The sequence below is a fragment of the Muscardinus avellanarius genome, assembly GCF_963383645.1.
Source record: "Muscardinus avellanarius genome assembly, chromosome: 3".
NCBI lineage: Eukaryota > Metazoa > Chordata > Mammalia > Rodentia > Gliridae > Muscardinus > Muscardinus avellanarius.
Genome location: NC_137788.1, coordinates 34,704,829 through 34,729,782, shown reverse-complemented (window position 1 = coordinate 34,729,782; position 24,954 = coordinate 34,704,829). Strand labels below are relative to the sequence as shown.

At 52.2% G+C, this 24,954-nt stretch overlaps 1 protein-coding gene across 1 annotated transcript in view; it reads left to right on the top strand.

Moving 5' to 3' along the window:
* The window catches only part of HIVEP3 (HIVEP zinc finger 3), a gene marked incomplete at its 3' end in the record, with an annotated part of 51,877 nt that overhangs the window by 5,474 nt on the left and 21,449 nt on the right, over positions 1-24,954 (top strand). Inside the window, exon 2 of the mRNA XM_080692789.1 lies at positions 4,048-4,193. Within this exon, the coding sequence (XP_080548915.1) occupies positions 4,048-4,193 (146 nt within the window). The remainder of the gene's footprint in view (positions 1-4,047; positions 4,194-24,954) is intronic.

Genomic DNA, 24,954 nt, shown 5'->3' with positions numbered 1-24,954 from the left:
GATTCCACTCTCTAGTATCACTTAAAAATACTTCCATTTCCATAGATCCTAGCATTTGACACTCTCAAAAGATTCCTTCTTTCTTTTCTGAATAGGCTTACAAATAGGACTGAACTACAGTGTCCAACTTTGCCCATGGGTGGCAATATAACTCACAGTATGACCCAGCTGTGCTATGTCATAGTACCAGGACCTCACTAAGGGCTCATATTTACACCTTCATTGTCTCTGACCTGAGAGAGACTATATCAGGAGCTATAAAATAAATTGGACCCCTGCACATTTTCAGCAAGTCTGAAATTCAATAATACCAAATTTGCTTTTGACAAAAGACACTTTCATACCCTGACCAAACTAGCCTGAGGACTCGGACTATGATGTGTCATACTGATTAGGCATCTGTGGAATGACAAATCAGTCTTGTTTGTTGAGCAACCTCGCTGTGCCGCGCCCTTGGGTCCAGGTGATGCTCAACTCCACCCATGAGGTAGCATGGCCATCTCCAGTCTATAGATGAGGAAACCCAGGGCCAGAGACTGAGTGGGGACATGCGACCAAAGCTTAGCAAACTCAGAATGTGAATCCAGACCTATCTGATTCCAAACAGTTCATTTTTTTTTCTTTTTTAATTTTGAAGGAAAGAGGAATTTTAAAGATGATCGCAAATTTAAAGATGTTCACTATTGCGTCTTCTGATCACTTTGACCGAATCAGACATAAGCCCCCAAACTAAACTCATATCCTAGACCAATGAACGCAACTGTGTTCTGGGACTCCCCACATTTCTATCTGCCTCTGGCAACTTTGTGCCTTGAATGTGTCCTTACCTCCACTAGATATTCTTCACAAACTCTATCTCAAATTTTTTCTCTAAATGTCTTTGTCAGTCTCCAGACATCTCTAAAGAACATGTCCACTTTTGCTGAAACTGTCACAATAGTTTGCTCTCCACTGGCTTTTACTAGCTACACTACTGCCAGGGTGCTGTTTTGATTATAGTCATAACTTTTGGGGTGCCTACCGTGTGCCTCGTACTATGCCAAACTTTACTTCACAGCTACCTTGAAGGTTAAGGTGCGCTATCGCCATTTTATACATAAAGAGACCAGAGGACAGAGAGATTAAATAACTTGCATAAGGCCACACAATAAATGGCAGAGACTAGATTCAGAACTAGATCTCACTGTGAAGCCCTTCTCAAAGATCCAGGCTGCTTCTACTCTCTAACGAAAGTTGTACAGGCCACTTATGAAACTTGGCTTAAATGGATTTGGCAATCATTTGTTTATAATGTTACTTCCTAAAATGATTGAAGACCTGCAAACTTTTCCTTGGATTATTCTATTTAGTTCAAAGGCATATTTCCTGCCAAATGTGCACCAGTCTAGTACATTAAAATAACTACACATTCTACAAGTTGAAGCCTTCCTACCTACAAGCCTGCCCCTCTCTCTCTCTCTCTCTCTCTCTCTCTCTCTCTCTCTCTCTCTCCTCTCTCTCTTCCTCTCTCTTTCTCTCTCTTTCTCTCTCTTTCTCTCTCTTTCTCCTCTACTTACATATCTCTAGTGATGAGGAACTCACCACTTTCTGGTACAACCATCTTTGGATTGTGTTTTTAAAAAGTTCTTTATTGCACTGGGCTGACGCTGTCACCTTGTGGCTTCCATTTTCTGTTAGTAATTCCCAGAATGTCCTTTGGTTTATTGCAGCATGTGAAACTTTCCCTGACCATCTTCCTGCAGATCTGGGCCACCCTATCATGTTTGAGTTTGGCCATAAATATTTCTTTCCATATATAAGCCCTATAGAAACCCAAGCTTATATAAGAACCCAGTTTGCCGCCACATGCCTTTCTTCCTCCTCCTTTCTCCTTGGTGGATCATGTTGACAACCACAGCACTGTCACAAGGAGATTAAGAACAATGCCTCAGATACCAGGTTTTTCAGGGTTGCATCTCACCGCCTCACCTACTAGCTGTGTGATCTCGGGCCAGTTCCTTAACCTCTCTGTGTCTTGGCTTCTTTATCTATAAGAATAGTAATAATACTTACCTCAGAGGACTGTGGAGATAATTCAGTGAGTCAAAACATATAAAGGGAAGCTGGGCATGGTGGCACGTGCTTGTAATCCCAACATTTTAGAGGCTGAGACAGGAGGATCTTGGTTGGAAGACAGCCTCAGCTACTCGCTTGCAAAGACAGGCAGTTTGCAACTCAGTGAGACCTTGTTTCAAAATAAAGAATAATAAAAAAAAAATACAGCTGAAGTGTAGCTCAGAGATAGAATGCCCCCTGGATTCCATCCCCAGTACCACAAAAGAAAAGAAAACATACAATGAGTGCATAGGACAGTGCTTGGCACATTCATACTCAGTAAATGATTTTAGCTATACATATTTATATTGTGATCTCTAAAACTCCAATGGATCCCAGGTGCCTGCTAGACTCTGACACTGTGTTTCCTGGTAAATTGGTGTATTACCACTGAAACCAACTTTCTCCAGTCTGGCCCAGGCACCACAGCAGGTCGGGAGGGAGAAATTCTATTAGCCTGTGATAAGCCCCGTGGTCTTTCCATGGATGGTCTGACCATCGGCCGGGTGAAAGTGGAAATGACGTGCTCTGGAAGCCCAAGGCGTTGAAGAAAACATCTGCCTTCTGCCAGAGCAGCAGACTAGATTCTTTCAGGGTTTCCACTCCCCACCTCCCATTCTTAAGATACAACACAGGGGCCACTGGATCACAGAAGTTGGCCTTGAAATAGATCTTTAAGATGGTCTAAACCCCTCACACTCCAAGGCTCGGAGAGGTGATGTCATCCACCCAAGGGTGTCTCAGCATGCAAGGTGTACCTAGTGCTGGAATTCAGAATCCCTGATTCCCAGCTGTTCCACCAGCCCCACCCCCAGCACAGCACCCCTGCACCCCCTTGCCCGCCTGGTAGGTACAGAAGACACATCTTAGGACAGTGGAAGTTGCTGGAAAGCACAAGGTCAAAGCCAGCCTCTCCATGGAGCTAGGTCTTACTGAGGCCCAGAGCTCTGAAAAGAGAAGGGGCTCCCTGAGACCAGCAGCCAGAGCCTGCACAGCCTCTCTGGGCCTGGCTCTGGTGGTTCCGGGGGGTCAGAGTCACCTGGCTCTCAGCCTTGAGCACTAGCTTCCAGAAGCAGGAGACCTGTGCTCTGCCTTTAATTCTGGGAGACCGAGCCAGACGTGGTGGCGCACGCTTGTAATCCCTGCACTTAAGAGGCTGAGACAGGAGGATTGCACAGGTTCAAAACCAGCCTCAGCTACTTAGTGAGGCTCTTAGCAACTTAGTGAGACCCTGTTTCCAAATAAAATATTTTTAAAAAAATAGGTTTGGGAGTATAGCCTGGAGGTAGAAAGCCCCTGGGTTCCACCCCCAGCACCACCAAAAAAAAAAAAAAAAAAAAAAAAAATTTCTGGGAGACCTTGGCTTTCTGACCTACCAGCAAGAATTGGACCAGTTACTCTTCAAAGGCAGAATAGAGGCTTCATTTCTTTGCTCAGTGTTCTGGATCTTTGGTTTGTTTTTCATTTTGTTTTTTTTGTTTTAATACTGGATATTGAACCCAGGGGCTAGTTTGTGGAGGGTCTCACTAAGTTTCTGAGGCTGGCCTTGAACCTGCAATCTTCCTACCAAATACTGGGATTATAGGTGGGCGCCACCATGCCCAAGCACCTCCTCTGAGGCGGGCCCTGTTGTGGGTGCCCAGGCAGCTGAGGATAGCAAAATAAAGACTGTCCCCAGAAACTCTCAGACTAGACCAAAAGGCAGCGAACAAGAGCTCAGCCCCGTGGGAAGAGTCACGTGAGAGGCGGGTTGGAGGCCCAGCGTGGATGAGAGTCCTCACCTCCCTGGAGTCAGTCGCTTAGTCACACGGCTGATGGCTGAGGTCCCGGGGAGATGGATGTCGGCAGAGCTGACCGTGGGTCCTCAGTGCCATGCCAGGTCTCATTACTAGGACCCCCGCCCGGGAGTGAAAATGTAACCCGCCATGATTTTGTGTCCCCACGGCGGGCCAGGTGCACCTCCCGTCGCTGGTTTCCCCGGAAGGCCAGAAGGAGGTAGCTAGAGCGGAGAAGGAAGAGGACAAGCAAGGGAAGCCGGAGGAGGACGCTCCCGCCTCCAAGAGAGGGGAGCCGGCGAGGATCAAAATCTTCGAAGGAGGGTAAGACTCACGTGTGTTTCTCGGTCTTCCTGTGGAGTGTGAGCTCCTCCACCGGTGCGCAGAGGCGGCGGGCGTCTCATGGCGGGGCCGTGCCCGCAGGCGCCTTCCTGCAGGTGCCACCATGGTGGGACTCACCGGCCTCCTGTGGTTGAGAACAGCAAGGGGCTCCTTGGTTGAGAGCACGATGCTGGGTGTTAGCTGAGGATCCGGAGGGGCCTGGGTCTTTCTCTAGCCCTCAACTTCCTCAGCTCCTGGCCAGGTTTCTACCCCTACCTTGGGGTGATAGTGAGCCTCCCTGCTCCTGTCCCAACCACCATGTCCCCTTGTTATATGTTCCCCAAAGTCCATTTTGCAGTGCCCAGGGCATGCCCTGAATGTCCAGTTTCCCACTGGAACTCAGGCTCTGCCCACAGAACTGTTGGCAGGGCCGAGCATGTTGTACACACAGCCCTCATTCTGACTGCCAGGGCCTGGGCTCGTTGGTTGGAGAGTGCTCTATCTCCCCTGGTTATCTTTCCCTGGTGCTTGTCCCTGGAAGCCCAATGAGCTGCACACCTCGGGACCCAGCACTTGGGGCCTGCGCTCTGGCAGGGCACTCGCTTCACTCATGCTTGGTGGAAGTTTCCCGTGCCAGCTGTGTTCTGTGTAGCTGTGTGTTTGTTCCAGGACGGGGGCGTGTATGTGAGCAGGTGCCGTGGTGTCTGTCTCAGGGTCCTGTGTCTGTGTCCCTGGTGTGATGGGGGGATTTCTGGTCCTCTTCCTTCCTGACAGACAACGGCCTGGAGGAAGACTGGCCTCGTGAAAGGGACAGTCCCCGTGAGCATTGGTAATTCTATTGTCGCTGGGGCACAGACTCTCCAGCTCCTGAAAGCGCCTGTCTCACGGGGTTAAGTGAGGGGCGCTTGGAAGGAGAGCAGAGACTGCCACACTCCGAGCCCACCAATTGGCATCCTCTGGTGGCACTGCCCAAAGGGGCCTCAGGGAGTAGAGACTGGTTGTCACAGAGATGGAAAAGGGGCTGGGATGGCAGACATCCCTGAAATCTGCTGCCCACGATGCCGGTGGTGCCTCTGCGGTGTTTCCCAAGGCTGACCGCCTTTCCACGCCTGGCAGGCTGCTGTCTGCGCCTGCCGTTTGGTTAGAGCGCCCTCGTGTGTCTCTGTGTTTTTACACCATGGAGTCCCCAAAGGGTGAAAAAACTGAGTCGGTGATTGAAACATCTGGTCCCAGGGAGCACCCGCTTCCCTAATGACTAGAGGACCCAGCGAGTCTGGGGCTCCAAAGGGCTGCATGGTGTTTGCTGACAGACTGGGAGCCTCCCTCTTCTTGACATTCTGCATGTGCAAAGAGGCAGCAGCCTCCAGATTGGAGGCCGGGTTCCCAAAATCCCCCAGCTGCATGTCCCTGGGGAAGGCCGAGTCTCTAAACAGGCAGCTGGCAGGAGCCTCTCCCTATCCATCTATTTCTGGGTGTCTCCGTCTTCACCTGAAAGATGAAAGGTCACACCTGAGTCCCTTCTCTTCCTGCGGCTCAGGCAGCAGTCCCCACCCTTCCTCGTGTCCCACGCAGACTGACATTTGGCCCCACCTGCTGATCAGAATCTTTGGGAGTCACTCCTGCCCCTAAGCTGCAGACCAGCCTGAGACCACCCCCTGCCCCTGAGCTGCAGGGGATGGTAGCTTACCTGTGAGGACCCTGTGGGATGGCAGGAGGTAGAGTTCACTAGTGCTTGGAAAACAGATGTGGGCATGCATCGTTACTGCTCTATCCCACTCTTTACCTTGGTCCAGGACCATCTCACTGCCCTGTCGGCTTGGGGACTATCACCCTCCCTCCTCCAGCCTGTCCCATCCAATTGGGGTGCATAGGGCGTTTATGTGGTGTCAACCCCGGTCCCTCAGGGCTTCCCACTCTCACTTCCAATGATTCTCTTCCTTCACGGCTCTCTTTGGGCCGATGTCACCCCCAGGGGTATTTATAAATGTTGTGGAGAAGGGGAGGCATTTGGGATTGTCACGTACCTGGGGGTCCCCCGGCCATCTATCTCATGGTTGGGGCCAGAGATGCTGACCAGCTATGCAACCCCTTGTCCTGCTCAGGTCACAACAGTGCCCTACCATCTGAACACTGACTGCATCCTTCTAGCCCCCCTCGGTGCTCACACAGGGCTGTGCTGTAGACTCATCCTGCCTGCCTGCCTGCCTGCCTGTCTGTCTGTCTGTCTGTCTCTCTCTCTCTCTCTCCTTCTCTCTCTAAGGAACATCTATTTCTTATTCCAGTGCATACTGGGGAAGGGTGTGCAGTGGGGCCTGCTTACTGGGTCCAGCTGGGAAGCCAGTGGAGGCCAAGAGGGTGAGAAGGGAGGGCAGTGCTCTGTGCTCTGGCTCTCAAAGCTTCCACACGGGGCATCTGCTTGTGTCTGTTGGCCACAGCGAGTCACATGGCTTCGCCCAAGACCTCAGGGTGGACGCACAATCCTCTGTGCTTCAGAGAACCTGAAAGGGTGACAGCTCCAGGGTGTTTGACATGCACCTACAACTCGCTGGTTTGAGTCGGTGTAAAGCTAGCAAGTGTTTTTGAGCTGTGCCGTGCTGAGGCGCAGGGATCCGGTTTGTGATGATGAGTCAGTAAGTCAGACCCAGAGAAGTAGGTGCTGCATGTGTCCGTCCTCCTCGTGCTTCCCATCCCCAGCCAAGCTCTCCTTGATCTCTTCCCTGGCCTACAGTCCAGTAGTCAATCAATTAGTCGATCCATCACGGAGGATCTGTTTAATCAGAGCCTTTGGGTGCTCTGAGCCAGAAGATTCAAGGACACAAGCGGGGGCAGACTGTTACCCTGCCTCAAGGTGCTTGGGGACCCCAGCAAGGCGGCAACAGGAGGCCCAGTGCAGAGGTAGAGACAGTCAGGTCTGAAAAGCTCAGGTGGAGAATGGACGGTCTGGGGTGGGGAGGGCTAGGCCTGGGAAAGGTGGGGACGCTCAGCAGCAGAGAGTTGAGCGGGGCTGATGTACATACCTGGTGTGATGGGAACTATGCAGCCAACCTGTGGGCTCACTCCTGCTTCCCCAGGTGTCACTGCCAAGCACCTCACTCCTGAACTGCAGACCCTTGCTTGATGTCTCCTGGACGTCTTTGCCCGGGAGACCCACCATACCTCACACTCAGCCTGGGCCTACCAAGCCCTCTTTTTCCCACCAGCAGGATCTCCTTCCACACCCAGACCTTTACTCACCAAACCTTAGTGTTGCCTTGCACACCTTCTCCTCCCTTTCCCAGTTAGTTCCCAAATTCTGGTGTGTACACGAAGCCGTCCGCGGCTCAGCGTGCTCTCAGCTTCCTCTGCTTTACTCTGGCCTTTCCTCCTCCAGGCCCCCGGTGTTGGCACCATTGAGCATCTTTTATTTTTTTAATTTTTAATATGCTTTGATTGGTGCATTATAATTACACAGCACAGTGACGTTTGATGTGATACAAACATACAGGCACACATCGTTGCCTCTCTGTACATGTTAGTGAGGTTGGTAGTGATGCCTGCATATGTGGACATAGCTTTGCTGAACTGTTTCCTTCATCGAGGCTTTCTCCTCCTCCATCCCCTTCTATTATTCTATCAGGCTCTCTCCTCATTTATTTGAAAGAGGTTTCTTAAAAGACTAAGAACATATGAGCACCAGCCCCACCATATGACTCAGCCATACCACTCCTCAGTATCCCACCAAAAGAGTTAAAGTCAGAATACCATAGTGATACAGTTCGCAATAGTCAAATCATGGGACTGAGCCGGCTGTCTTTCAACAGCTGTATGGATAAAGAAAATGTAGTCTATACACATGATGGAATTTTGTCCAGCCAGAAAGAGAAACAAATCATTTTATCTGCAGGAAAAAAGGATGGAGCTAGATAACCTTAGGCTAAGTGAGATCCGCCAGTTTCAGAAAGTTGAGGGTCATGTGTTTTCTCTCGTGTATGGAAGCTGGAGAAAAAATGGGAAACAAAAGAGACAAGATAAACGAGGAGAGCGATCACTGTGCATCTTTGGGCCGGGTCTGCCTGTGTTATGCCTCTATCCCCAGAGCCTTCTGTGGCTGCCTTGCCTGCAGAAGCCAGTTTAAACTCAGCCTGATATTCGCAGCCCCACTGCCTGGCCAGCTCCTGTGGTATTTCACCTTCTGCCACCTGCTGGGCCCTGCCCCTTGCCAAGTCCAGCCAGGATTCAAAGGCTTGTACCAGCCCATTCTCTAGCAAACCTCTTGGGTCTCTGCACACCCTGTGGTTCTCTGTGTTACTTCTGTCATGACACTGGTGCTGAAACCCGTTGTGCAGACCAACCCCTACCTATTGCTCTGATCTCCCGGCACATGGTCCCCATCTGTCATTCCATCACTTCCATATCTAAACAAAACCCGCACTTCCCACAGCCCCTGGGAGCGCCCACAGGAGGCTGTCGGCTCTCGCTGGCACCCGTGCACTTGCTGCGGTCCCATAAAAGGGCCCTTCTGTGAAGCAATGTTTTCCCACATACAAAGTTATATTGTTCCTTGAGCGGAATGATTGTATTGTCCTAACTCAAGTTCCCTGCTGCAAGGAAAGCTGGGAACTCAGCCCAGTAGGCTGGCATAGATGAGGAAACTCTGGAGCCGACAGGAAGTACCTGGCAGCCCAAAGTAGTCACCCAGCCCACTGTGGTGGGGTGCTTAGGTCCGAGGGTGATGATGCTCTCAGCTGGTAAGGTTGAGGGAGGCCAGGTCCAGGAGAGTGGAGGGCACTCCAGCTGGACACAGACAGATGGCTCAGGTTTGGAGGGGCAGCCCAGCCTGCGAATGGAGCTGGCTTACAAAGAGGGGACACAGAAGCCCCTCTGTCCTTGGGCCAGTGACGACGGGGCGAGGGGGTGACTCACAGGCATGGGATTGCCCAGGGCTGCCCTTCATTATTGGACCTTTAGCAGAAAGAGTCCCTGCCAACCCTGTCAGCTGCAAGCCGCAGCTGCTGTGCTGAGGGAAAGCCAGACGTGCTCCTATGGGAGGCGACTGGGTCCATCCTCCTCACCTACAAGGTCCATTCTCCACTCAAATTAAGGTGTCCACCTAAAAAACACTCCTTTGACCAAAGGGCCTGGATTGCCAGATTTTCCTGTTGCCTTTAAAGAACTCCAGAAGGAGTTGATCACACACTTCACCTCCACACTCCTCCTCCCATCCAATCCTGGCCCTTTCCTGGTGGGCCTTTGGGCCTCTCCCATCTCCAAGCTGCCCTTCTCCAGTTCAGTGGCAACTGCCAGGCTGTGCTGGATGCACTTTCTCATCATTTTTAGAAAGTCCCATCATCTCCTGATCTCTAGACATCAGCATCCCACAAGGCTCAGCCCTGGGTTCCCCTCGCCTCAAAACTCCCTCCCGAGGCCACCTTCTCCCCATCGCCAGGCGGAGGACTGCTCTGCTTCCATCTCCACAGCCTTCTCTGAGGGCTGGGTCACATGTCCAACTGTTTGCATGACAAGTCATCCAAACGTCCCACATTCCTCCTTAGTCTCCAGCACCAGGGGTGGGCGGGGTGCTTAAAAGCAACTGTGACTCGGGACTTTGACATCACAAAAATTATCTTAAAAATCCACTTAGTTCAGTTCTGTTGCACTTGCAGGAACTGCATTTTCAGCAGTGTGCTTTTCTGTCTCATTTATTTTTATTTCTGATAGCTAAATTTATTTTTATTCAAGCCTTAAGAGTCATACATTACCCAATGCATGGTGTTTTTTTTTTTCTGGCATATGTGTATTTTTAAGTCTGTGTGTACACATATATACCCATACCTTGTTTTTTTTCATCAAATACTATCTTGGAGAGGTTTGTTTGTTTGTTTGTTTGTTTGTTTGCGTACTGGGATTGAACCCAGGAATATTCTACCTCTGATCTTCAGCTCTTTTAATTTTTTATTTTAAAATGGGATCTAGAGCCGGGCGTGGTGGCGCACGCTTGTAATCCCTGCACTTGGGAGGCTGAGACAGGAGGATTGCACGGGTTCGAAGCCAGCCTCAGCTACTTAGTGAGGCTTTCAGCAACTTAGTGAGACCCTGTTTCCAAATAAAATATTAAAAAAAGGTCTGGGAGTATAGCCTGGAGGTAGAAAGCCTCTGGGTTCCACCCCCAGTACTACTACTACTACTACTACTACTACTACTAATAATAATAATAATAATAATAAAAAATGGGATCTAAATTTCTGAGGGTCTCACTAAGTTGCTGAGGCTGACCTCAAACCCTGTGATCCTCCTATCTCAATCTCCCAACTGATCCTGGCAAGAATTAACTTTTATTAACCAAGTATGAAGTCACACACCTATAATCCCAGTACTTGGGAGGCTGAGAAGATTCAAGGCCAGCCTCAGTGATTTTAAAAAAGACTCTGTTTCAAAATAAAATAAGTAAAAAAAATTAAAAGAGCTGGGGATGGCTCAGAAATAAACTCCACTGGGTTTAATCTCTGTTGACAAAATAAAATTTAAAGATGATTTTCTTTCTTAAGAATTTTTCACAAGGGCATCTCTTCTTGGAATGCAGAGGGTAGAGCATAGTTCAGCCCTAATGCCTGCCACGCTTCCTCCCTCTCGCTGTTGAGCTCCAGAGTTAAGAGGATATTGAATTGTGTCTTTGGGAATATTTATTGCCTTTGTGTAATTATTGGGAAGCAAATTTATTAAACTTTGAATAAAATAAATAGTAATAAATCAGAGACTTGGATAGGCATAAACCCCTCTGGTTACCCACTCTAAAAACCCAAACCGGAGCAACACCTGTGTGCCCCAGAGATCAGTAGTGTGGAGATTATGAAGTGTGTAAGACAGGCACACAGGTTGCATCACCACACGCGTGCCAGGTGTCTCCATGAAAGGCTTGTAAGTGGCTGGGTGCAGGGGGCATCTTTTGTGAAAGAAAAGCAAGATGAACATTCTGCACAGACAGTTTCATTTTTCCAGATGCTCAGGCCCCAGCTACTCTGTCTCGTGTCCATTAGCAAATCCTACCAACTTGACTTTGAAACCATATGCCACAACCTGCCATTTCTCTTTTCTGGGCAACGCTGCTGCCAGCCCTTGGTGGGATGCTCAGAGTACCCTGTAATCGCCTGCTGCTGCCTTTCCCATGACAGCCTGTTCTCAACCCATGGTCAGTGATCCTGAGACAGGTTGGCAGACCCGTCCCTGCTTCTCTGTGCCTCTGACACCCTGGTGTGGCCTGTGCTGGGCCAGCTCCTCCCTGCCCTTGGCCTGCAGCCCTTTTCCCACAGAGTGCCGCGGCCTCTTCCTGCCCTCCATCACCCTTCAGTGACGGCTTCCCATCATGAACTTGTGCCCTCCCCTGGCATTTCTGAGCCCTCCCCTTCCCTGTCTTATTTTTCTGCATATAATTCTAAGTGTGTTTTCATCTCCTGCACTAGAACATAGGCTCTAGGAGAGGACAGGAACGATGTTTTGCTTGTTGCTGTATCCCCAGTGCTGAGAATGGTGCCGGGCCGTGCTGGAGAATGTTCATCCATGAAGGAATCGTCCTCCAGTATGGCCAGCATTGACTGCGACCGCAGGGCAGGGGAAGTCTCTAAACTCAGAAGTTCTTGGAATCCGAGAGCAGAACTGAGGCTCTGGGTCTTAGGAAGAAGCACAAACACAGTCAGAATCCAGGCAGGATGCGTCCATCAGCTTGAGACCAGGTGTGGGCTGGGAAGGCAGTAAAGTGGCCCCACTGTGGAGCAGGCATCTAGGCTTGGGAGCCATCGTCACTTGCTTGCTGGTTGTTCTGCTCTGTGGTATAAAAAGGTGGAAATGAAGCCTGCTGCAAAGGCCGGCTCCCGTGCTGGCCTCTCCAGGCCAGTGCCTGCTCTGAATGGAGCCCTCTGTGTTCTCCAGGGACTGGTCCTGGGCCCCCAGCTCTGGGCAGAGGGCTGCCCTTCTCCCTGGTGAGTTCAGGCTGTGAGATACCTGCCTTCTTCCTGCTCCCCAGTACCTTAATGTCTGATTGTCCTTGGGCTTCTCCCTGGGTGTATGGGTGTGCACAATCCCGAGTGTGGCCCCAGCAAGCTGGGGAGTGGACTCTCACCCCCATTCCAAGGACCATACTGGGGTTTTTTTTTTTTTCTTTTTTTCCTCATGCCCATAAATCTTATCACTCCATCTCTCCTAGGGACTAGGACCTGGACTTCTGGAAAAAAGTGGTGGTTACTGGGGCAGCAAAGAGGTCAGGGTATGTTTTTCCATATATTTTATTGGTGCATTATGATGTGGGCAGGATATTAAAGGCCAGGTGAGACTTTCAGGGTCTGATGATGATGACGAGGATGATGATGAGAACGATGATAATTAGATGTCATTATTAGATATCAGTGGCAGGAGCAATGGCAGGGAGGATGGGACAGAGCTGCAGGAGTCTTGACCAGAGTGAGGACAAGAGGCTGGATCAGGGATGACTGCCTCGTTGCTAGCTTGAGGAACTGCTGGCCAGGTGGGGAAGGCTGGGAGAGGAGAGTGAGAATCAGGTTCGAGGAAGGAGAGATCAAAACTTGGCGGACGTGTGTTTTTAAAATGCCAAGCAGAGGTGTTCATTGTGGCCCTTGGCAATTGGTACGTGGTCCTCGGGATAGGCCTGGGCTAGAAATACATAGTTGGGAGTTGTTAATATATAGATGTGATGCGGGGCTCTGGGACTCGATGGGATAACTTGGGGAGATAGAGAGTAAAGAAAAGGGCATCCAGGACTAAGACCAGGGGCACCAACATTCAGAAGGCCAGCAAGAACACAGCTAAAGAGAAACTGGGAAGGGATAGCAGAGAAGCAGGAGGAGACCCCATGGGGTTGAGATCAGAGAAGCCAAAAGCCCTGTTCAAGAGGGAGGGAGGGCTCCGCAGAGCTGTGTGCTGCTTAGAGGCCCAGGGCAGTGGGGCAGGCCAGTGTCTTTTGGACAGGGCCCCTGTGGGGGTCCCTTGGGGACCTGGATAGGAGCTGTTTCCATGGCATTGCAAAAACTAGGAGAGGAGGTGGTATGTGTAAGCCCCTGTCTCAAGAGGCTGGCTACGGAGGGAAGCAGCTTCAATGCCAGATGTGGTACCCAGGGAGAATGTGAGGCCCAGCAGGTAGACGTTTGAACTGAGAGATCCTTATGCCAGGACTGGTCCAAAGGATTGGTGAGAAGGCAACAGTATTTGGTTGTAATGGGCAGAGAAGGAGATGCGGGCTACAGTGCCAGCAGAATCCCAGTCCCCGTGTGGGCACCAGGTCTACACCAGCAACAGATTTGTGAATGGCTATTTTGAAAACAAAGAGGTGACTTCCATTCCCAGGTAACCACTTTGATTCCTGGAAAAGATTCCTTTGTATAGTTTATCTCCAAAAGATGATCTCCAGAATAATAATATCAGGACGTTAATCTAGTTAGGTTGACTCTGAGCAGCTACCGCCTTCTGAGAACTCAAAAGGGCTGCCCAGAGGACATTCACCGCAGGCATCAGAGAAGTTAATCATCTCCTGTGGAACCCAAGTCATGGATGGAAAAAGAAAATGTGAAACACAGAAGGGAAAAGAAAAAAGAATGACTTATTGATTTCCAGCAAGCTGTTGGAGTGTGCTGGGGGCAGAACCCTCAAGCCCTGAAGGCTGCTAGGCAGGAGCTCAGGACATCCTATTAAAATTTCAAGGAGAGTCTATTTTCACTGCACGGGTCTCAGCCCTTTCCCCTGTGGCTGGAGCAGAGCCATAGCATCCTGCAGACCCAGACAGCATCTGCCTGAGCCCCTGCCTCTGCTCTCATCCTAGGAAATCAGGCTGCACTCCAAGAGGAAGCTGGCTTCTCCTTGCCTCTCTCTGGTGAAAAAGCAGCCCGGTAGAGAACCGTGGCATGCATACACACTCCTCTGTCTCCTTCAGTTTTGATTTTTAACCAAGTTACCCATGTACTGAGTTTAGAAAATCAAACATTCCCATGGATTTTGTTGTGGAAAATAGCAATACCCCTTCTCTTTCCCCCACACTCCCCCCCTCTCAGAAAGAATAACATTTATCTCTAAAATATATTGCCTTAATCAATTTCCATATGTCTAAATATATAACACACTAGGAGAGCCACTAATTGGCTTTTCAGTCCCAGGCATTATCTATTGGCTCAAGCCCACCCCGCGACCCCCATCCCATCCTCCATCCTCTCAGTAGAGCTGTGTCCAAGGTGTACAGTGAATTGTGCGTATTTTTTCTTTCCTGTATAGCTTTTCTGTTTTCACGGTGGCCTTGGCAGCTCCTTGGCTCTCCGCGAGCCTCAGTTTCTCCTCCATACAGTGAGTAGTTTCCGTGTGATTTGGATGTACCATCTCTGGCAATCATGATGTGATGTGTACAGTCTTCCCAGCTCCTATCCCAGCCAGTGAGCTGGAGAAACTTAGAGCTAGATACTGAATCCCTGGAGGTGTGGCTCAGGGAAATGCTACAGGACAAGGCTGGGCAGGGCCAGAGCCACGCAGCTGTTTCCAGCCCTTGCCTTTTCCTGAGAAGCTGACCTCTTGTGAGGTCAGAGAGTCTAGTCTGGGCCCTTCTTGGGCAGAAGCATTTGGCGGTGTGCCTAGCTGAGATAAGGTTTCTGCTGGGAAATGTTTTCTTTCATCGCCCAGACTTGGATATTGTCTTGCCTAAGCACACACAGCTGAGGTATGCAGAGGGCTAAGGGGATGCCAAGCCTCCCAGACCCCTCAGCCCCACAGGCAATGCCCCCATGAGGTGTTCAACTGGCCACTCACCCCATCCCACAGGTGCAGAGGCTCCAGCCATGTCCTACTGCCCTGCCCTTGGCGGCCTCCAGCCTCAGCCACGCTCCTCTGTGCTCCTGGGGGCTTTTCTCCCTTCTGGGCATGGAGGTGCCTCGAGGGACTGTTGTGAGCATTAAATATATTTGTGGCACACTGGCCCAGAGCTGAAGCTCCACCCCAGTCCCGTTGCTAGTTAGAGCCCATTCGTGGCATCCTTCACTGCCTGGCGTCAAGTGTAACACATTTCTCAGTGTAGCAGAGGGTGACAGGAGGACAGCATTGGGGCCAGCCAAACCTGCGTTCAAATCCTGGCTCTGCTACTGATTAGAAAATCCTTTAACCTCTCCATGGTACAGTCTTTCTTTCATCTGGAAATTGAAAATAGTACCTGTTTCCCAACGTCACTGAGGAATAAACGAAATGTTGCTATGTAACGTCCTTGGCACAGGGCCTGGTGTGTAGTAGGTTGACCTCTTATTCTATCATGATTATCAGTATTTGCTTAAATGATTTCTTCTTGAAGTTCATTGTGGGTCCCTGGCATCTGCCCCCCTCTCTCAGCACTTTTTAGTAGTAAACTTGGAACCAGACAAGTTCCACCAGAGTGTCTAGCTGATCTTGAGTAAGTTATGTAGTTACTCTGTGCCTCCGTTTATTTATTTATTTATTTATTTTTATGGTACTGGGGTTCCTGGAAACCCTTCTACCTCCAGGCTACACTCCCGGACCTATTTTTATACGTTTTTATTTGGAAAGAGGGTCTCTTAAGCCAGTGCGGCTGGCTTCGAATCTGCGTGATCCTCCTGTATCCGCCTCCCAAGTGCGGGGATTACGAGCCCACGCCGCCACGCCTGGCTTGTGCCTCAGTTTATAAGATGAGATGAAGGCATCAAGTGTGGGCTTGTGAGAGGGCTGACTGTGATACTGCCTGAAGGTACTTACAGCACTTAGAACATAATAAGTGTCCCATACAAGACTGCGGTTGCTACTCCTATGGAAGGGTCCCTAGAGATCATTTGCCCCTTTGGCTTTGTTTTGCCAGTAAAGAAACTGTGGCCCAGGGAGGCATTAATACAACATGTGAATGAGAGAGACCATCCTCTGTGCCCTCACTCAGTCTATCCCAACAGGAAGAAGGAAGAAAAGGGATGGCCAACACTGAGGACTCCTTGAGCTCAGAGACCGCCCAACATGGCCTGTTCAGGGGTCACAGCCGAGCAGGTTGAGGAGGGCACCCCACCAGGGAGGGGACCATGATGGAGAGCCAAGGCCTGAGCAGAGATGGGGGGTGTCCTTGCAGGGTTCCTGGTGCGGCCTTGGATGCAGGAGATACACCCTGTAGAACCTGAGGGTGATGGGGCATCAAGTTGGTAACTGGCTTTCAAAGTTTCAGGAAAAGAGGATCTATTTGCACTCTGCGTTCAGCCTTTCGATATGTGTATGATTGTTTAAAAATAAAAATTTCAAAAGAGAGACAACAGTATGGTTCAGAAGAAAGGGGACCAGAAGAGCCAGGAACTGGGAAAGGGTTTTAAAGGGGACAGAGGCTGTTGGCTCTGAACAAGAGGAGTCGGCCAAGTCTAAGAGAGGGAGTTATAGGCGTTCAGACCTATAAGAGAGGATGCAGAGGCTGAGCTCCGCACAGGATTTGGAGTCTGTGCTGTGGACGGTGACATCTGTCACTGTGGGTGGCTTGTGAGTTGAAGATGGACAGGCCCCTCTGGTGGGCAGGTTGGGGGAGGTGTGTGCCAAGGGACAGCAGCCGGCAGAAGACAAGCCAGGCTTGAGTGGGCACCGAGGACCAGTGTGCCAGGCAAGCTGCTTCCCAGGGTGACAGCCGACAGAGATAGACACAAGCGCTTAAATGAGTCTAAGGCAGCCAGCAAGCAAGGCCTTGTGACCTGCTGGCCAGTGTGGCCGGCAGACCGGGGCCAGCGGGAGGCCGGCCAGGGGTCTGGGCAGGGTTTCCAGAACCTGAGCCAAGGGCTGGCTGGGCTCCTCCCCGGGAAAGGCAGCAAGGAACGGAGGCAGCTGGCCAGGCCTGCGGGGTAAGCGAGCCATGCCGTGCCGGTGTCCAGGTCCTTAGGGCCCAGGGAGCAAAGTGTCCTCCCCAGTACAGGCCAGGCAGCCAGCCAGCCCCTGGCAACAAGGAGAAGCCAACTTCCTGGGGACTTTCAAAACACCAGCACATTTAGCAGCAGGGCCCCCAGATCCTCGTCTCCCTGGGTTCCTCTCATGTCTCCAGGCTGCCTAACTGGCGAGCTCAGCACCAGACCCCGGGCACTGTGACGTCCGAGGTGTGTGAGTTACTGGTGGTGCACTCTGTCAACTCGGGTTTGTCCACCAATTGTAGTGAGCGGAGAAACTCTGCCAGTGAGAGGGGAGGGGTGGACCCAAAGGGGCAGCTGGGTGCCAGGCCCTTCACTGTGGTCAGTGTCAGTGAGGGAGGGGCCCTGTGGGGCCAAGGGAGGGGTGGCTATTTGAAGGGGCCTGGACCTGGGGACCTGTTTCCCCTGGGGAACCAAGGGCTGGAAGAATGGAGCTGTGGCCCTCCCCTAGCCTGGACTCCAGCAGGGCCTCTATGGAGGCTGTTTGCTGGAAGAAAGAGCAGAGCAGTGGTGTGGGGGTGTGCCCCGCGCCAGCCCAAGCTCTCTTCCACCCCCTTCCAAGGCTCAGTGTGCCTATGTTCTCTCCTGATGGGCCTCAGAGGGTGGGACCCTTACTGGGTGGGGGGGACTGCTGTGAATACAGTGGGGTTTTGTCTGGGGTCCTGCAAGGGCAAGCCTCATGCTGGCCCAAGTCCTCCCCAGAGAGGCCACCCAGCCTGGGACAGCATGCTGAAAGCAGCAAGCTGGACTCCCTAGTTCCCTGGCACAGGGCCATGCTGGACTTCCCGGTTCCCTGGCACGGGGTCACGCTGCCAAGAGAAGCCGGCCAGCTTCCTCGCTTCTCCCTAGCACAGCCATGCGGTCCCTGGATGGCAGTCAAGCTCCTGGTCTCTATGGGAAGGTCTGGGTGTGAGGAGGGGGCAGGGTTCCAGCAGGCTCTGCAGACAGGACTGGCATCCTGAGTGGTCAGACTGACCCCTGAGTCCGCTGAACTAGGTACCCAGCATCACAGGGAGGAGTTATCCTCTCCGTGCTACCCCTGGATCTCCAAGAGTCAGGAAGGCTCCGGGCTCCACAAGGTCAGATCCCCCCCACCCGCCACTGTCCAGCCGCATCTCCCACTCTAGGCCATTACCACATTCAGGCTAAGGATCCGGGCTAAGGGTCTCCAGTGCCCGCCCTTCCAGCCCTCTGCTCTGTCATGCACACAGACCCTTGCTTGGGTGCCCTAACCCATGCTCCACCTGGTAAACCCTCTCACCCTGGGAAGCTGCTCCCACAGAGCCCACAAGCCCATTTCCATGCCCCTGTGACTTCGCGCATTCCAACACCAAACACTGCAGTTTGTCAGTTTGTCCCGGGCTGTCACTCCTTAAAGGCGAGGGCCCTGAGTGGACTGGTCGTGGTCCCAATGCCTAGCCCATGGCACAAATGCCATAAAAAGTTTACTTTTTATTCATCGAATATCTATTGGGTGTCAACCTCGGTAGGTGTTTGAGGGTATAATAGCAAACACACAGAAGAAAGAGGAGCAAGGGACCCCCGAAGAGCCAATACTATCTCACAAAGGAACAAATGTGTGAGCCTCACACTTCCTGATTTCAAAACTTACTGCAAAGCTACAGTCATCAAAACAGTGCGGTACTGGAACAAAGACAGGGAGATCATGGAATAGAACAGAGTCCAGGAATACACCTTCACGTTTTATGGTCAAATGATTTTCAACAAGGGTGTCAGATCATTCCCTGAAGAAAAAAATGTTTTCTACCAACTGACGGGAAAACTGAATATCCACATGCAAAAACACAAAAACACGTATTTTTATGAAGATATAGACTGATGGATAGACGACCTTTACCTTATACCATATGCAAAACTGACTCAAAATGGATCAAAGACCTAAAGATAAGATCTAAATCTATTTTAAAAAAAAAAACCCTTAGAAGAAAATGGGGGAGAAACTTCATGACGTTGGATTCGTCAGTGACTTCTTAGATATGACACCAAAGCATATGCAACAAAAAAAAAAAAGTGATAAATTTTTACTTCATCAAAATGTAAAACTTTTAGCCAGGCACGGGGTGCACACCTGTAATCCAGCTACTTGGGAGGCTGAAGTAGGAGGATCTCAAGTTTGAGGCCAGCTTTGACAATTAACATGACCCTGTCTCAAAATATAACAGGTCTGGGTATGTATCTCAGTGGTAGAGCACCTCTGGGTTCAGTCCCCAGGAGAGAAAGAGAGAGAGGGAGAAGAAAGGGAGAAAGGGAGGGAGAGGCAAAGTCTTGGAACTTCAGGAGCGGGGAGGCCCAGAGAGAGGAGAGGACCAGCCACACGGGCAGCTGGGGGCAAGTGTGCGGGCAGTGGGAAGGCCCAAGGCAGGTGAGCATGGAAAGTGTGGAGGGCACAGGGGCCAGGGCGCCTGAGGCCAGGAGCGCAGGGCCACAGAGGTGACCCGGAGGCCAGCGGGGCGGGGTGGTGTGGGGCCAGGATGCTGAGCAAGGAGGAGTCGAGGACGCGGCTTTCCCTTTGAGTGAGGTATGAGACTGGAGCCTTTGGAGGGCCTAGCTGCGGAGTAGTTTTATACCATCCATCTGGCTGCAGAGTGGAGATTATAAAAAGGGGACGAAGGTGGAAGCCGTTTGAGGCTATGGCCCTAATCCAAGGGACAGACAGTGGGGCTGCAGCAGGGTGGGAAAGGGGTCAGCGTCCGCACATTTCTTGGAAGTAGAACCGTGGAACGTTTCAGAAGTAGGACGCAGAGCAAGAGAGCAGGTTTTTGCATCAGGAACCGCTGCACCTGGTCTAGCCAGCACACCCACTGGCTCCTAGCCTGCAGAGCCTGCCCGGGCTCCTCAGGGTTCAGCAAGGCATCTCCCCCAGTGTGCGACCTGCGTCCCTGAGGCCTCTGGCTCCCTGTACCTCACGGTCCCTGCCTTCCCCCTGCCCCCTTCCCAGCCCAGATCCTTGACCCCACCACCTAAGCGCCCCCAATGTCTCACAGAGCCCACCTGCTCCCCGCACTCAGTGCCTGCCAGTCCCTCTGACGCTGACCTCCCTGCCCCTAGCAGGCAGAGGCAACACAGGGGCCTTGGAGGTGGACAGGTGTCACTGTGGTCCTGCCTCTGCCACTCCTCACCTGTGCGCTTCAGTCTGATGGCGTACGTTCTCTGGCCTCAGTCTCCACGTCTGCAATGGAGAGAGCAGCGTCTACCTCTCAGGGTTGCCGAGAGCATTATGCTGGAGCCCCCAGCATAATGCCAGGCACACCGCATGTGCCCTGTCTACACCCTTGCGACACCCCTGAGCCTTGGTGTCACATCCACACACATGCAGAACCCGTATAGACATGCGTGGATTTTTGAGTTTTTAATAAACAACTCGTGCATTGATTTGGGAGGAAAGAGGCATTCGCCAAACCCAGTGCCACACTCCTCCACCCCCTCTCATCTTCCTCCTCTGGTAGGGCCCTTTGCAGCAGCCTCCCTCTCTCTCCTCACTTTCCCTCCTCCCTGCACACCCCTGACCTCAGCCTCCAGTGATGCGGATGGGCCCGCCTAGTGGTACCAACACTGGTCCCGGTACCCTGGAAAAGGCAGCTCACACCTCCTTCTCCTTGCCTTCTTTCAGCTCCCGCCGCAGCCCATGTCATGTCTCAGTCTACTGCGCTGTCTGGCATCCTGATTTCATCCTCCCAGGAATGTTTCCAAGTCTCCCCGCCTCCCTGGACTCCTGGCTCTTGGCTCCAGCCCAGCCTGCCCGCGCTTCCTGGCAGGTTCCTGGTGTGGGCGGCGCTCTGGGTGACAGCCTGCCACAGGCTGTGATGCAAACTGTCGGGTGACTTTAGACAGCACCTGGACACACACTCTCTATTTCATTCTAAATGTTTTATTTTAGTGTGTGCTAGAAATATATAACAGGTGAAACTTGCGGTTTTGTGACCGTGAGCCACAGGTGCAGTGCAGGGAGTGGGATGGGGACCTCAGCCCCCATCAGGCAGGCTGGTCTCTGCCTGTTGGCTCCGCCTGGCCCCCACGCAGGAGCACAGAAGTGTAAGCCCCCAGTGCAGCATGGAAAGCTCTTGGTGTGCCCGTGGCCAGGGCAGTGGAAGCAACAGGAAGGGCTGCGGGTGGCCAGAGCTGGCTCCCTGGGCTGGGTCACCTTGGACAGCCTCAGTGGAACCCCTGCATCTGCAGGCTGAGACCCGGGCGGCCTCAGCACTGCCTGTGCCGGTCACTCTAGAGGAGGGGGCAGGACAGTGCCGCCTCCCAGGGTTGAGGCGAGAACTGAAGGAAAGGACAACTCTGAATGCTCAGTCCCAAGCAGCTAGGGACCCACAGGACCCAAAGAGATGAGGGTGGAGAGGGCCTGGGAGGACTGGATGGCTAGAGAAAGCAGGGGTGAGTGGAGGTCAGGAGCAGTACCTGGAGCCTGGGCTTGAGTCCAGTCTCACTGCCTGCTGGGCATGTGGCCTTGGGCAAGTTTCTTAACCTCTCTGGGCCTGCATCTCATCTTCATAGTGGATAGAGGAAGCGTGAGCACAGTGCTGGGGCCAGGTCCTCTCCTGCCCCGGCCTCACTGTTCCCTCTGATCCCATGCGGCTGTACCCCAGTGCCTTTGCACAGGCAGCCCCTCTGCCTGGAGAGCTGTCTTTTCATTGTCATCTCCAAATCCCCAAAATCAGTTCCCCTTCAAAACCTGGACATGCTAGTTCCATGGATTCCCTGACCTTCCTCTGCAACCTGCCTACTAAACGTCAGCACTCCTGCAAACCCACAGGACCTGCCATTGTAACTTGTCCTGGCTCATTGTTTTCTGTTTAGTTCAGACAAATGGGTGCTTCCCCTGATGGCCAACTTTGGAGCCATAAGCAGAGAAAATAAATTTAAGAAAATCCCATAGGTGTTCTAAAATACAGAAATGTAAACACAGACAGTGGGTCCGGTCAGGAGGATCTTTGGCACAATATGGTGCCACTTCCTAGCTGTGTGTCTGAGAGCAAGTCACCCTGCATCTCTGAGCACGGTGCCCCGTCTGTGGAGCAGGACTGACAGTCTCCACCTCCCAGGTCTGTGGTGAAAGACCAGGAGGCCAGCGGACACCTCAGCACCTGCCCCACTCAGAGCAAATGCACAGTAGAGCTGCCATCAGCTGGCGTGGGCAGGATCCACTCTCTTACTGCCATTGCAAAGTAGCCGCGCGTTTCATCTGGATGAGCTCAAGCCAAGGGCTGCCTTCTGGTGGGTGGTTGTTCTGAAAGGCGCTTATCTTGCTTTTAAAAGCACTGGTAAGTGACGCTTCATCCAGGCAGGCCGGGCTGCTGGACAGTTGCCACGGGCTCTCTGGAGTCACTGTGTATTGACTGGGTGCTTTGCTGGGCAGCGGGCCCAGTGCAGGGGAGTGTATGGGAGCCTGGGCCTCGGCGGCAGGGTCACTTCAGGAGGGCAGGGGTCATGGTCATCATCCTGGCTTTGCTGCTAATGGTGGTGAGACCCTGGACAGGCTCCTCGTCCTCTCTAGTCTCCAGCCACTCTGTCGACCCCACAGTTTCAGAGTGAGTACAGGCCAACTGCTGGGATCTCCTTGTTCGGGACCGCTGTGGGATGTCTAGGCTGAGGATGTAGCCAGACCATCTGGACAGCGCTTCTGTTCTGTCCCCGAAGCTTCTCCATCCGCTCTCAGCTCACCCAGAAGACACCACCAACATCATTAGCACTTTTCTGTGCCTTGGATCTGCTGCTCTCCAGTCCTGGGAACCTGGCTCTAGGGATGGAGGGAGGCCGTTCCCTGGGGCTTCAGCCCCACCTGCCGTTTCTCTTGGCACACTCAGGAGGAGCCTAGGTGGCCTGCTTAACCTCTGGTGACTGCTGGTGGAGGCCAGAACAGAGCCTGCTGTCCCTCCCCATTCCCACCTGTCTAAATCACAGCTGCCGCTGCCGCTCACCAAGGGCACACAGCTAACACTGAACTCGGGGACCAGCCTGTGGGCGCTTGGCAGTAGGGAGCAGAGGTGGCGTCGCTTGGTCCTGTTTGCCTCCAGATCCACGTCCTTCTCACTCCCCACTAACTGGGCGCCCTCTCTGCTGCTCCCTCTAACCCTCAGCCACCTGCATGGAGGCCCCTGGTGAGGCCCAGTCCTGCCCTGCCTGTGCTGGGGCCAGGCCTAGAGCGCCCAGCGAATGCTGAGATGAAGGAGATGCGATGGCGATGACAGTGATGGTGGTGGTGACTCCCTGGATGTGTGTGGGGTGAGGCCCCTCCCCTTCCCGGGTATCATTCCATGCTTTGGAGAACATTCCTTCTACTGCAGCATCTTCTCCAACCATGAGAGCCAGAGGTGTTTGATACAGAGAGAGGTGGGGGAGCAGTGTCCTTCCTCTGCTGCGCACTGGCCGCATGACCCTGGGCAAGTGGCTTTGCCTCTCTGAGCCTCCTTTTCCTTACCTAGAGAAGAGGCACGACATCCCCCCTTCCTGGTTCTCGGAGGAGATTTCCGAGGTCCCATAAATAGGAAGATCCGGTGTAAGTGCTACAGGACCACAGGGGTCCTGTTTCATTCATGTTGCTGCTGCTGTGTGGCCTGTACTAGGACCAGCCCAGCAGCTGTGATGAGTCCAGCTAGCAGGAGGCAAAGGCATCATCAGCCACCCCATCAGCCTGGCAGCCTCCCTCTCCATCTTGATCATAGAGTGACATGGGACGCCGATCAGCCAAGGGGCAGCTTCCGAGCCAGCAGATGGTAAAAAGAGATCTGTAGTGCCGTCAGAACCCTTAAGGTCTTGAGTAACCACAGTTCCACGTGGGCTCTTGGTAGTGGAATAAACTGAGGCCAGGCAGCAGTTCCTGAAACAGAGGCCAGGGAGGCAGCGGAGGGGCAGAGCATGACGAAGATGGGCCAGGAGATGGAATTGTTCCATGAGGCTGGACCGCTGCATGAGGTTAGACCATGAGGCGCCATTCCCGGCCCCACTGAAACCCTTCCCACACAGTTGAGAAGCATCTCCACACCCCTGTCCGTGGCAGCCTCCCCTCTCCTTTGCATTCTACGTTTGCTCTCTCGTGCCCTGCTCCTGGGCTGTGATGGTGTTTACTATGCTCGGGACAGATGAAGTGTCCTCTGCTCACTGCTCACTGCTTAGTCTCTGACAAGATGTCACAGAAATGGCTTTGCTGAAGGACAGCAGAGCCAGCAGGGACAGCTCTCCAGGTTGGTCCTAATGGATGAGCTCTGGAAGCTTTCGATTAGCCATGCTTCTCGCCTTGCCCCTCTCTGTGAAAACCATCCCTCCCTTCTGTCATGTCAAGAACTGTCCAAGGCATGGAATGCCCCTGATGGAAGGAAGAGGAGACAGGACAGCGAGCAGGCGCTCCTGTCACCCCGAGGACTCCAGTCTGGAGCTGCACAAGGGCCGCCATCCCTCCTTCTGTCCCTGGAGACACTGACTTGGCCCCAGCTTGGAGCAGTCAGACATTTAAGGTGATGCTTTGGTGAAGGGCTGTTTGCAGGTTTGCAGCTTGCTGGTTCTACCAACTCACCAGACAAATCTTGTTCAATGTTTCTCTTTTTGATGCTAGATATTGAATCCAGGGATGTTTGACCTCCAAGCTACACCCTCAGCCCTTTTTCTAAATTTTTTTTGTTTCAGTCTCACTAGATTCCTAAGAGTCTCACTAAGTTGCTGAGGTTGGTCTTGAACCTGCAATCCTCCTGTCTCAGCCTCCCAAGTACTGGGATTACAGGTGTGTGCCACCACACTCAAATTATTCCATGTTTTTCAAATATGGGTAATCAAATCACTTTTTTCTTTAACCTTAGATTTCTTGTGTGTGTGTGTGTGTGTGTGTGTGTGTGTGTGTGTGTGTGTGTGTGGTA